The 13,982-nt window shown below is 37.0% G+C and overlaps 1 protein-coding gene across 1 annotated transcript in view; it reads right to left on the bottom strand.

Annotated features, from left to right (window-relative positions):
* Positions 1-74: 74 nt before the first annotated feature.
* The window catches only part of LOC127578384 (integrin alpha-6-like), a 72,818-nt gene continuing 58,910 nt past the window's right edge, over positions 75-13,982 (bottom strand). Inside the window, 13 exon segments of the mRNA XM_052030353.1 lie at positions 75-3,261; positions 3,264-3,332; positions 6,942-7,067; positions 8,424-8,522; positions 8,621-8,731; positions 8,816-8,920; positions 9,580-9,753; positions 9,962-10,064; positions 10,195-10,269; positions 10,780-10,859; positions 11,032-11,112; positions 11,578-11,767; positions 13,362-13,480. Of these exon segments, the coding sequence (XP_051886313.1) occupies positions 3,169-3,261; positions 3,264-3,332; positions 6,942-7,067; positions 8,424-8,522; positions 8,621-8,731; positions 8,816-8,920; positions 9,580-9,753; positions 9,962-10,064; positions 10,195-10,269; positions 10,780-10,859; positions 11,032-11,112; positions 11,578-11,767; positions 13,362-13,480 (1,425 nt within the window). The 3' untranslated portion in view covers positions 75-3,168.

The raw sequence follows: 13,982 nt of genomic DNA, 5'->3' as shown, positions 1-13,982 counted from the left end.
GTTAAAGCGAAGCTGTATTTTCTTCCTTGCTGAATTATCTAACATGTGATTTTAAGAAATCAATGTACAGAAAATGCATTCACCAAACTTTATTTCAGTTTGTTTTTTAAAAAAGGACAAATGGCCTTTTTGTAAGTTTGCTGAAATTGGCAAAGTTGAATTTTGTGCTCATCCATGATCAAACAGATAACATTATAAACTAATATTCACAGATGCAATGCCATATTAGTCTGTTGCAAGCAGTAAGGCTGTGGTAATTTTAAAAAGCTCAGTTTGGGAAGTTTAACAATCACATTGCCCTGAAACAATGCAACATACAGAGCAAATTTTGAACTTGAAGTTGCAGGCTAGCACCCTTTGCAGCCGAAGAACTGAACCATTCAAAAGTTGAGCTTACTGGTGGTGTGTGTGTATATAGAGAGAGAAAAAAATTTTTTGAGCAAGGATGGAAATAATTAGCAAATTATTTATATTTCTGCAATGATTAGCCACATCAGTGTCTTTTGGAAATTGCAGGAGTTTTATTTTTTATATTAAAAATTTTTAAGAAACTTATTAAAATTATTTTTTGGTAAGTTTCGTACTAAGTTGAGGCCTGCAGCTGTTTGTCCAATTTTGGTCAGTGCTCATCATGCTTAATTGACTTCGGTTTCCCAGGATCAGGAAAGGGAAAATGATACCAGTTCACATTCATTTGCCTTGACCCATGGTGGAAAACATACATGTCAGCCACAGGTGGGAACAGGTTTAACTATTGTCATCCTATTCCACCTTCCCCTCCCAGCAGTTCCTTCCCACACTCCATCAGAGAGGCTGTCATGTTAGAGCACATAAGAAATGCCCAAATACTTCATGGAAGTTGACTAGCTATAATGAAACTATACCTCAGCAAAGAGAAGTGAACCAGAGGAAAATGAAAAATAATTTGACTGACAATTTTAAAATCCCAAATAAAATCCCAGGTGGAGAAAGCTAAAATTACTTGCATCCATGATTTAAATTGTAAAAGCAGATTTATGAAAACTTAAGGTTCAAATGTGTATCTTCTTCCTGCAGTAATCAAGATAATAATTGAAAATCAACTTTAAAAAAAATAATTTTTCAAAGTTTTGAAATACTTGTATGCTCTCTTATGCTTACTTGATAAATAGCAAGATAGAGCCTTATTTGTTCTGCTACAAATCAAATAACCACATTTTTAAAAATAATCACCAAATGAAATTGTTTGATGAAAATAGAAACACAATTTTCAAGAAACCATTTGTCAGTGGGTTAGGGTGTGGGGCTGAATCAATCAACCAGCAAATATTGAAGATATTTAGTTCTGGAGTGTACAATTTTTAAATTTTTTTAAAATTAATACTTCCCTTGAATCCACTAATATAAAAATGAATGTAAATATCTGGTATGAAGAAATACCTACAACTGTGCAAAATGAGACAAAGGACAATTAAAAAAATGAATCCAGTATCACTTGAATTTATAAACTTAACTTAAAATGAAATTGCAGAAAAAAGTATTATCATTACAGAATGATGTTATAAGGATACTGGAAAATCCAAACTGCATTTTAGAAAATAGTGTGCCAAATGATTACCTCAGTCTCTTTGTTATTAATGGTAAAACTTGTCATTAAAAGAAGAAATGTAATTTAAGTAGAGGAACTTCTTCACAGAATATTATTGGTGAAGAAAAACTAGTTCAAACATCAAAGTCTTCCTTATCAGATTTATCTATTGAAGTACACTACTGGTTTTGGAAAAGGATTCAAATATGGAATCTATAGGTCAGGACAAAGATAATTTACATTTTATCATTCAGATAGTGTGTAAATACTCATGCATCAATTATAACTTGTGCATAATGCTGGAATATTAAGATAACATAATACTGAATGGACAGCATAGATGATGTTCTAGGATGATGTATTATTCGCAAAATAAAACAAGCAGTCTAGAAGCCACACCCAGAGTACAGCACTTGTCCAAGGAAAAAAAAGTTGGCTATTGACTGAAAGACAAACCTCTCCACCCTCATCAGTGGGTATTGCAAAGTCCCTGTGATATAGGCATAGATACCTCCTTCCCAGTAAGTTTTGCTAAGTACTATTCTTCTATAATATCTCGGTTAGTACCTGTAACTGGCTGGCACTCCCTTTCCCTCCTCCAATATAATAGACACCATTAGTCACCACCTTCATGCTCTCAGGCACAAAATACTTTTATACTAACTGAAATCTGTTGTGTTACAGATGGCTAACTCCATCTACATACTTTCCTTTGCAAAGTAAATATGTACATAAATTTATTATTACAGCATTCTTAACTTTTATAGTACAGGAACATTTGACCTCTGGTAATGAAAAGTAGCAATTGCTTTTTTTGGACAAAATGCAATACAGTATCCAGTTTAACAAGCTGCAAGAGTACATTAAATCTTTGCCTCCCTTTTTCAGTAGCATGTGGCGAATAAAATTATTCTGAATAAAGCTAAATATAAACAAATAGCTTTTCTTCAAGATATTTACACCCAATTAATTCAAGTCTATATCTTGACTAAAATATTGAATAGAGGCTTATGTAGTCCATTTCTACATTCAAAATACTTTTTTCCCTCCTTGAAGGGAAATCCATGCCCTACTAATTAAAAAAAAGGACAACATTTTATGACAAAATAAATACCAGGACATTCTAAAATATATAACTATTTATAAAACTGTACAATTCATTTTTCATGCTCTGGACTATATTTCTGCTCATTTAACCTGGGTCCTGGCCATTTAAAAAATTAATAGTCTGCTACATTTGACCAATTAAAAAAGGCCAAAGCCAAAATGTTATTGAAATAATTGGAAGTGGTTTTCACACCCATGTTCTGAAGCAGACACTAATCCAATCCAAGACTGCTGCACACTTGGTCTGTAAGGCACATCTTCAGCACCAAACCTTGAAACACAGTCCTAAAAAGCCATATACACAAAGTGGTATTCTGGATGTAAAGGATAAAACACACTGAGATACATATGCAGAGCAGAAGACTCTGCATTACCAACAAGCATCCTCAATTGAAGAGAACCCAATGCACAATCATGCAGTACCAAAAATGGATGGAGTTGCTTTGGAGTTCTAAATTCAATTAGTTTCAAGCATTCTTGGGGGGAAAAAATTCTTAGGAGTAACTCTCATTTTCCTGCCAGGTTGTCATCCATTGTTTCTTGTTTTGTTTCTTGCTTAATTTTTCATCCTGAAAGGGTTGTCGCTCTTCTTTCGGATTCGAACTGCATGGTACCGTGGAACACTATCTTCATAACGGGAACGTTTAAAAAATCCACACTGTAAATGTGAAAAATAGGAATTAAAAGAATCAGTTGTTTATAATGTTGAATCCTTTGGAAACATGCCAGTACATGCAATCTTGCTGAAGAATACTGGGATAGTTATTAATACCAGAAATTAATGTTGTGGTAATAAAGCCAAACTGCCATTAAGCCACAGCCCTGCAACACTCAAAGCAAGAGAAACCTTAAGCTTGATAATTTTCTAAAGAATAACAAAAATATTAATCTCCTTTAGAAAAAGTGAAATAATTCTACCTGTAGTTCAGTCAGTTAATTGGTCAGGAACCGCTTAACAGATTAGGGTTACAGTCAAAATTTCTCATGTACACAGATGGGAAAAAAATATCTTCAATTCATTCCAAACTCAATTTCATGCAGCAGAATAATTACAAGAAATTTAAGGGATGAACTCCATTAAATATTTGTAACAGACCATAACAGAAGTTACTTTTTCCCAAATAGAAATGTTTTTCCTCCAGTATTGACTGCAGTAAACTGGATTCATCTTAAAAATATTACTTTTGTAAGGAAAGATGTAAACTATAAATGTCTTACTAATAATGTCATTTAATAGATACGTGATCATTCAAAAGCTTGAGCAGTTGTTCAGAAAAGACCATTACATGTACAATTTGGAAGGAACAAATCAACTCTATGCACTCTATTTCAGAAAAAATAATCTTTTTTAAAATCAATTCTTATAGCTGGAACCTGCGAAAGAACAGACGTGTGAACATTGCCATGTCCAGTACCTGAAGAGCAAGCACCATATCCCAAACAAGAAGTTTCATGCAAAGTACGCTGCAGTGAAGTTGGATGAGCACTGAAAAGTTGCCAAAAAAAAATGACAGCATTTTTGTGTTAAATAGCTAACAAAACAGTTAGAGACTATTTTTTGATCATTCATCTTTGTGAAAATTCAGGTATTATTAATAATTTCATTGAAATTAAGTGTATAATTGTACAATTTAGAATAAGCTATTCAAAATTGTTTCCCCCATGTTCTTTTTAACATCAGAACAATGCATTTGTATAGTATCCAACATCAAGAAGCCATAGGTTTTATTTTGGTGTTAATGCTGTCAATCTGTGAGACTATGTCCCTTTTGAAGAACAGAAAGATTAAAATGATGCCAAGCTCCATACACCATGCCGCTCCAAGCCAAGAATCAGAGACCAATGGACTATTTACCAAAGTAGTGACTGAAGTGAGTCAACATTACGCATCAGTAGTCAGTCTTTCTTTGTCAGATGGCTGAACACTGATCTCAGCCTTGTGATACCTGGCATCATATTGGGAATCTTTGCTTTTGCCGAAGAAACCAAACTACAAGATACAATTGTTTAATAATCAAGATTTTGTTTTAAAGCCACTTACCAGTACACACTGTTGCTAAAAGTTGCACATGTACTGTAAATTTGTGCAATTTCACAGAACACGTCAATTCAAAACAGAATCCTCGGGTGTTTTTAAAATGCATTATTTTAAAATTCAAGAACAGAAGAAATAAAGTTTGCACTGACAGTTCTATAATCACAAGTTCATTATAGGCAGACTCATCAGTCTAGATTTATTCAGATCATTCTTTAAACCCATATGTTAGCTGAAATGTAATTAATTGTACTTTGATGCAGTGTAGAATTCAGTCAAGATACAATGATATAAGTACTCCTTTCATAGATTAGAAGTAAGTACAACATTCGCATCTCTGAAATCAATGAAGTCAAATGCCCACTTGCACAATTTAAATAAGGCAGGCTGAGCCCATGGAAGGATTTTAATGAAAGGGCATGATGTTGAACCAATGCATGTGTTGAGTAAGTAGGAGTCATTCACACTGCTGGCCTGTCAAACATTTCCTTGAAAAGATAATGGCAAGGCCTTTTCTTGAACCTTAGAAACCCATTGTGAAGGTAGAGAGTTTTGTAATTTTGACTCCATGACGACAAAGTAACGCTAATATTTCCAAGACTAGATAGTGTGTGATCAAAGCAGAACTTGTACATTGATACACAGCAATCTGTATGGTGCCCTCGTTTCTCTGTATGGTAGAGGACCCTGGTTTAGAAGGTGCTAGTGAAAAATTCTTGGCACGTTATTAATGTGCTTCTTAAAGATACTACGTCCTGCAGCTATATTGTGCTGGTGGTGGAGGAAGTGACTGTTTGTGACGTTGTTAGTACCAATCAAGTGGGCTGTTTTCTCTGAGGTGTTGTAGAACTTTGAGTATTGTTGGAGTTCCAATTATCTAGGCAAATGCAAAGCATTCCATCAAACTCCTGATGTGCCTTGAAGAATAGGGAAAGATTTTAGGAAGTCAGCTCAATTCCTGACATGTTCTAGAAACTATTGTATATTTATATGGCTCATACAGTTAAATTCCTAGTCAATGGTGACCTCCCCTTCTCCCCACAGTACAGACCAAGTATGCGAACATTAGGGAATTCAACTACAACAGACCTTCCTGTTGGAGATAATCATCGTCAAATGTGTGAAAAATAGGTATTGTTTGCCACTTTATTTTAGATGCAGGCATCACTGGGAAGGCCAGCATTTATAACACATGCATATCTACTCTCAAAAACATGGATGATGAAGGTATTCCAACAATGCTGTTGGATGGAAAGCTCCAGGATTTGGATTCATTTGCAATGAAGGAGCACCAGTGCACTTCCTAATCAGTGCGTTGTGTGATTTGGAGAAGAACCAGATGGCAGTTAGTTTGAGGAACACTGAGGAGTTGTAAATGGAGTTGACCATTGTGGAATTATCAGCGAACATTCCTAATTCAGTTCTTTTGCTTTTAACAGGCGGGACGTTCTTGGTCAATTATTAGGTGCTATTACAATGCTGCAGTGGAACAACTTGATTGTAGACATGGCAAGTTCCAGAGCACATCTTCAACATTGCACCTTAAATGTTGTTGCTGTGCTATAGTTCTACTGTATTCATTTTTCTCATGGTGATATGAAGTGAATGGATTTGGCTGAAGACCATCTTCTGTGATGGTGGAAACCTCAGAAGGTAGCTGAATGTAGGACTCCTCGCGATTGAGGTATCAAGGCTAGTACTAGTATTTTCAGACTCTCTTAGTTATTTAAACTTGATTTGAATGTAATTATTTTAGGTCATTTGATTTTTAAAATTAATTGTCAAAACTCTCGAAGTCTGCCTAATTTCCAATTTTAGAATATTTCTAAATATCAAAAACATTCTGATTTTGACAGCCACAAGGTCAGAGGACATGGCCGAGCTGCTGCCAATGTTTCTTTCAGCCATTTTGTTGGTGGTGTTTGCACCTCATCCTCCTACCCCCTTCTCTGCATGGCAGGATTTATGAATTGAATTTGGAGCAGCACTTCCTAGCAAATTATCCTTGGGACATAGAAGAGAGGCAAGTGCCATCTTCTTCTTGGGTTAATGGTGAGGGCTCGCACGGGCATATTCTAGGCCAAAATTAATTCTCATGTATGTGTTAAATAAGCGACATCTAGCACTAGCTATTTAAAAGCAAACCATGTCCAACCAAGATAAATACCAAACTACACCACAAAGATTCCAGATTGATTGGGTCTGTTGAAATAAAAAGCTAGATGAACTCACCTTCCATAATAAAAATATTAAAAGTGCCAATAACAAAATTCCAACCAGGATAGCAACAAAAATGATCCACCAAGGAATTCCAAAATAATGGCTCACTGTTTTTTCAGGAAATACTGTAACCCGTACCTGAAAGAACATTTAATAAAGTTAAACACCATTAAAAATTCTCCTGTTTCATGCGGGGTTAGCCAGCTGAAATGCCACTGATCAAGCACATTGGCAAAACAATATTGCATTGTGGTCAGTGAGGATCAATCATTAATGCACATAAGGAACTGGTAAATTGTTTCATGAGGTATGTCTACTGAAACAATCTTCCAGCAACAAGTGTAACTGCAAAGAAATAACAACTTGAACATTTCAGTCTTCAATTTAAAATTAAATATATATGCAAATTATATAAGATATTTTTGGTGTCTATGAGTAAACAATACTTGCTTAAGATTGTTAAAATCTTGGGTCAATTGGAAGCCTCAGAGGGAATTACTTCCTGAGGCTTTCATTTTCAATTCTGTAGTATTCATTAATAGAGGTTATTTGTTTAGACCAAGTTTAAAGAATATTTGTTAAAATTCATTCCTTGTATCTAGATTAAAAACATTACAGATGCGGAAGATTCCCCTCAACAACATCCGTAAAAATCCAGTCATTAAGAAATTGTGAATACTTTTCAAGAAGACACATTTAATTTCCAAATTTTTTCAAAATAATAGTTGTAATAAAGGAGAACCATCACCAGATTTTAACATTTAATGTAATCATTACATAGTCATTGATAACGTATAAAAAAAATTGTAGTGCTGGGATCCTGTCAAAAATGCTTAGATTTAAGTCTGCATTTAATTCTCCATTGTCATATGAAAATCGCAGGATGGAAGACCATTTGCCTATTCCAAATCCAGCTGTTCAAACAGAGACATTCACCCAAGTCTCATATGTGTCTTTTTAAAAAATTGGTGTTCATTGTTCATAAAGCTCAGTTTATCCCTAATAAAGTAGGTATTCTTTTATTTTGGTTATTTATGCAATCCACTTTAAATCATGTTACTATTACATAGAACAGTACAGCACAGGAACAGGCCGTTTGGCCCACAATGTTGTGCCGAAACCCACAATGTTGTACATGTTGCAGGCTTATATTGCTTAACGGCAGGCTCGATGTCCACAATTTTTCCAATGTAGAGGCTGCATGTTTTCCCCTTGCAGCCAACATGTAAGTGAAAAGTTATTCACAAATCCTGTCTCAAGCCTTTTCTACCTGCTCCCCAATCCTTAAATATCTGGTCAGTTAACCCCCTAAATCTTCACTCCTGAACTCTTCTTAGGAATTATTCAGTAATTATATGTAAATAGTAATTTTATCCAATGATTATAATATGCATTCAAATTAACTGGAGAAAATATTCTTTTCAAAAGTTATTCATTAATGGCTTGTCTTAATTTCATGTCATTTCTTCTTAATTACTACAATGAGTAAATTACCTTAGTTTCTGAATTCTTAACCACAATGTTTTTGGCCTTAGATTCAACACTTATCATGGCTTTAACAATGATGTCAAGATAGTTCAGTTTGGAAAATTCCTGCAAAACAGACACACTTAATAAACATGATGTTAAAAATAATTGTAAAGCCTTGTTTTTATAAAAGGTTAGTGCACACTGCTCAGAGATATATTTACCTCCAGGAAAGTAGTGTTCCATAGTCGTGAATGCAAGACCAGGAATGCATTGCTATCAAGACCACTGAGGGGACACTTTATATTAACACATTTAGCACTCTGACCACATTCCTGTGGAAATAGCAAGGTGAATGGTCAGTTTTGAAGCAGAAAAAATTATTCCAATTCAGTTCTTAAAATAACACTTGCACTCACCAGAGTTATATACTTTCTTTTATCAGAGAGGAAGGAAGAAATCAATCCTGGATTGTTTTCATTGCCCTCAAGTTCTCTTCTCTTTCTTGTTTGAATTGGAAGTTCCTAAAACAAAATAGCTATGAGTATATTGTGCAGGTCACAAAATGTTCCACAAATTAAGTCTGTATTTAGGTTAAAGAATGCCTATAAAAAAATCTTTTGAGTTCAAGAGACCTAGAAGGTAGAGATTCGATTTCCAACATGCCAAGTTAACTAATCTCAAACCAGGGTTGCTACAAGTGACCACACTGTTGGAGAAGAGGGGGGAAAAAAATACATCCTGGGCTTCTGACTCTTGCTGGTGATCACTACTGGACTTTGGGCCTTGGAAGTATGAGACTGTTTAACATCGCCAGCATCTTCTGACAGTGAAATACATTTCCTGCCAGTAGGATAAAATTTAACTTTCATTCCCCCATCCCCACTGCTGTTAAAATGCAGCTTTAGTTTAAAAGGACAAACATCATGTTACTTAATATTTATTAACAAAATCATTATTAAATGAAGAAAAATTAAATACTGATTATTCTAAGTATACATTACCTAATGATACTTATTAAAAATAACAAGTGATATATTTGAGACTGTATGTGCAACAAACACTCAAATAAATCTCAGCAACAGCACAGCTCAGCATGAAAGCAAATCATTCATTACTGCACAAGACCCAGAAATCAGTTACATCAATATCAGCTTTGAGCAAATAGTCAATGACTAACTACCTTTAAATTTAGTTTGTTAATTTCATCTTGAGGCTGACAGGATGCATAATTTATGCCCTTTGAGTTCATTTTCATCAAATAGAGTAGCCATTTTCCATTGTAGATCTCCTTTGGCCACATGATTTGTAGCCAAGCATCATCCAAAGTTTTAAGTGATCTTCCTAAATTAATAATCTGTGAGGAGAAAAAGTTTCCAGAGCAGATATCATGATAATGGCCTCCATTGTTAACTTAAGCAGCTGCTATGAATGTCAGCATTGTGAACAGTGTTCTGTTAATCTAGCCAAGATTTTACAATAATATTTACTGTTTAAAGTAATCCAAATAACTTGTTAACTAAATCCAAATGTATTTTCTTTACAGAAGATGTTACCACACTTACCCTGAACTCGTACTGAATCAAACTTCCAATATCCTCCTCAGTCTTCATAGCACTCTCACCCACTTCTGAACCTCCAAAGTACACCTGAGATGGTTTTGCAGCACTGTTCAAATAGAAATGCAATTGTTTGTTTTTATTTTTATAATAGATTCCTCTATCCAGCACACACAAATGCAATACTGAGTATATACTTACATCAAAAAAAAGGACTGAAAGAAAGAACTCCTACTTACCCAACTACAGACAAAAGCAGTTCAATCACTACTCGAGCGGTAGCGACAGATAACCGATTAACCTGTTCACTGGTCCTGTAAATGGAAATTAAAAGCTCAATCACAAATGATCAAATTGATGAAAAAATTAATGATTAACGACTGTTCAACCGATCAAAGAAATAAAAGAGGCAAAGCCTAACAAAGCAGAATGTTCAAAAGTTCAGTTTTAAATTAGTTGACGCAAACCTGATTAAATTGGACATGGCATTTGACTACTGTTGGGAAAAGTTGTATTTCCCTGTCTAGATCACGAACCAGTAATGAACTGCATATATATGGACATCAATGATAAGCAAGGCAGGAAATGTTGGTTCACGTAAATGTACTCAAAGTAACAACAACCACATCTGTTATACTGGCACTATATTTTACTAATTTGTTAAAAGAGATTATTTTACAGACAAAATGCAAACTTCTCGATACAGAAGTTTACAGTTACACTTTGATAGATCTTAGGAGATAAAAGCTTCACTTATTGCATTGTCAATAACTGCAATTTTAAAGCTATGCATAGATAAAGTAGAAATGTGAAGTGAGCATTACGTTTCAAGCTGTAAATTGATGCTAAGGTTTCTGGTGTTCAGTGTAATTCCAGCAGTACTCATGATCAAGTGGAAAGTAACCTAGAAAGCAAAATTGCCATTGCATTAGATTTATGTTAAGCACAAATCAACACCATGTACAAATTACAAATGTTCATTCAGAACACAGGTAAAGACTAATTCTTGGATTTTATACTGAAAAGCATAAACAACTTAAGTATACGTAATGAAATAGAAAAGAAAAATAGCATACCTCTGATCCTCTCTTTAAGGGATTTCCCAATTCACATTGTGCTTGAGACCCATTCTGATTAGCTGTGCATAATACTTTGTCCTAATTTAAAAATAGATATAACAGAACAAGAAAAATGTAAGTGTCTGTTAAAGTAACCCATCAATCAAAAGGATACTAATAACAAAAGCAGTAGATTTTAGTGGATCCTGGTCTCATGCTTGGTCTCATTCCTTCTCTGCAATGTGCTGGTTGATTTTACTTGAAACAGACTTGTTTAATGGAAATGGAAAGATGGAGGAATAAGATACAGAAATAAATCAGGATTCTCACTCTGATTTTTATCCTGCTCAGAAATGCATCCATGTATATATTAGAAAAGGACAGAGTAGGCACATAGGACGAAAGTTACATCTTTTAGGAGTTTATGTACTTTCCAGCTAAATATGCTAACCTTGATGATGCTTATGGGATTGCAAGTATCAATTCATTCACATTTCAACCAAAGACACAACTTTGGGACAAAGCATGTAAAACAATGTATTGGGAGAAAGTTAAAGCACTCACTTGATTTAGTGTTGATACTCGATATGCAGAGTAAGTCAATGTATCTGGAAAGGTTGCAATCAAGTGAGCTTCATGTGCATCATCCCCATCTTTGTGTTGGTTTTTTGGATCTGATGGCTTGTTAGAAACGGTTATTTCCAGTACGATATCGTTCTGGTCACTTAATTTAAATACTGGTACATTATCCTCCCTAAAGAAACACGACACAAAAACACAATTTATGGATAGTTCACTTCGCATCAATGAACAAAGCAAAAAAGTTTCTCCATGCTCCTCTATAAGTGAATGTTCTGTGGGTTGCCCACGTTAAGCATTTCATCTTTATACATTTATTATAAACTTTTTTCTTAAAAGTTTCAATTTTATTAATTGATCTACCATACTTGAACAATTCTTGCAAGTGCACAAGGGGAAAGAAGTCCTACTCTAATTCAACTGTATCCAACAAATACAACTGTGGTGCTTAACTGAAAAACAAAATAAGAAGTTGTAGCGGTTGCTACCGCGGAATAAAACAAGACTCTACTCGGAGGATTGCCAAACAGAACTGGTTTATTTTCCCGCCTTGTGCGGGCCCTTTAAGGGAGAAAAACTCCCGCCCAAAAAAAACCGGCAATGACGTAAGTCCTACGTCATCAGGACTTCCCCGCGCGCGGGTTCTCCCCGTCGCTCGGAAAGACGAGGCCCGCCGCCATCTTGGGCCTCGTCGCTCCGACACCGCGCGACCCGACTGCCGAGCCGGTTCGCCCGACTAGACGGTGAGTCGCCACACAACCCCCCCCAGAACCGGCGAGACAGTCCCCAAGGTCCGTGGGCTGTGCCAGCTGCCGCTTAGGGGGGCGGCCTCTGCGTCGTGGCGTGGCAACCTCGATTGCTGGGGCCGGGCGAGGCAGGCGTTGGGCTCGCGGCCTGGTGATTTGACTGACGGACGAACCGCTCTCGCGCTTGGCCCTCCACAGGACATCTGCCCGGGCGGCCACCTCACGGGGGTTGCTGAAGTCGGCATCAGCTAACAACAAGTGGATGTCATCGGGGAGCTGTTCGAGGAAGGCCTGTTCGAACATCAGGCATGGCTTGTGTCCCTCGGCCAATGCCAGCATCTCATTCATTAGGGCGGATGGGGATCTGTCCCCCAGGCCATCCAGATGAAGCAGGCGGGCGGCGCGCTCACGACGGGAGAGGCCGAAGGTCCGGATCAAAAGATCTTTGAAAGCCGGGTACTTATCTTCCTCCGGAGGCGACTGGATGAAGTCTCCAACCTGGGCGGCTGTCTCCTGGTCCAGAGAGCTAACCACATGGTAGTACTTCGTGGAGTCGGAGGTGATCTGCCGAAGGTGGAATTGCGCTTCAGCCTGGTCAAACCAGACGCTGGGCCGAAGTGTCCAAAAGGTGGGCAGCTTGAGGGCCACTGCGTTGGCTGCTGCGCTGTCGTCCATTTCGCGGGTCCAAAAGCCGTTTGGACCGTCGGGGTCACCAATGTAGCGGTTGCTACCGCGGAATAAAACAAGACTCTACTCGGAGGATTGCCAAACAGAACTGGTTTATTTTCCCGCCTTGTGTGGGCCCTTTAAGGGAGAAAAACTCCCGCCCAAAAAAAACCGGCAATGACGTAAGTCCTACGTCATCAGGACTTTCCCGCGCGCGGGTTCTCCCTGTCGCTCGGAAAGACGAGGCCCGCCGCCATCTTGGGCCTCGTCGCTCCGACGCCGCGCGACCCGACTGCCGAGCCGGTTCGCCCGACTAGACGGTGAGTCGCCACAAAGTCAAATTTTGAATAAACTTACATAAGTAAAGGATCAAATTTATCCTGTTGTTTTTCAATCCTGGAGCCAAACCGGTACTTTAATTGAAGATTACTCTGGCAAATATTGTCATCCCCACAACCTTCCTTCATAAACTGGAGCTGTATTAAAATTACAAACAAGAAAATCCATGCTGTTTAATCCAGTAATATTTAAATGCAACAAGCCTACTGAGGCCACTTAGCGAGCAACCAGAGCTCTCAATTTCATCCACATTCTATTGAAAAGCTCTGGTTCAAACACATACTTTGAAGTCGGAACAAAATAACATACAGGAGTAGATGCATTTTAGCTAAAGTTAAGTGTAGAATAGCTACCTCATAAATGTGTGTGAACTTGACTTCCACACACATAAGAACATGAGAAGCAGCACCAGAAGTAAGTAACCCAGCTGCCTCATACCTCCTCCATCAATCAATAAGATCATGGCTGATCTCTTACCTCATGCTTTGAAGAAGTTCAGCTGAGAAAATTCCATCAAATCTTAGATACAATTTTTAGTTTAGTTTTTGGTGAGATTTACATAGAGGACAATTTCCTTTGGTCCCTTATTCTATTGTGAATGTCGAATATTCAAGCAAAATAAAATTGTCTTGTGGTTTG

Source organism: Pristis pectinata, chromosome 1 (assembly GCF_009764475.1).
Source record: "Pristis pectinata isolate sPriPec2 chromosome 1, sPriPec2.1.pri, whole genome shotgun sequence".
NCBI classification, from domain to species: domain Eukaryota; kingdom Metazoa; phylum Chordata; class Chondrichthyes; order Rhinopristiformes; family Pristidae; genus Pristis; species Pristis pectinata.
The sequence above is the reverse complement of the archived record's forward strand: the minus strand, read 5'-3'. Positions and strand labels throughout refer to the sequence as shown.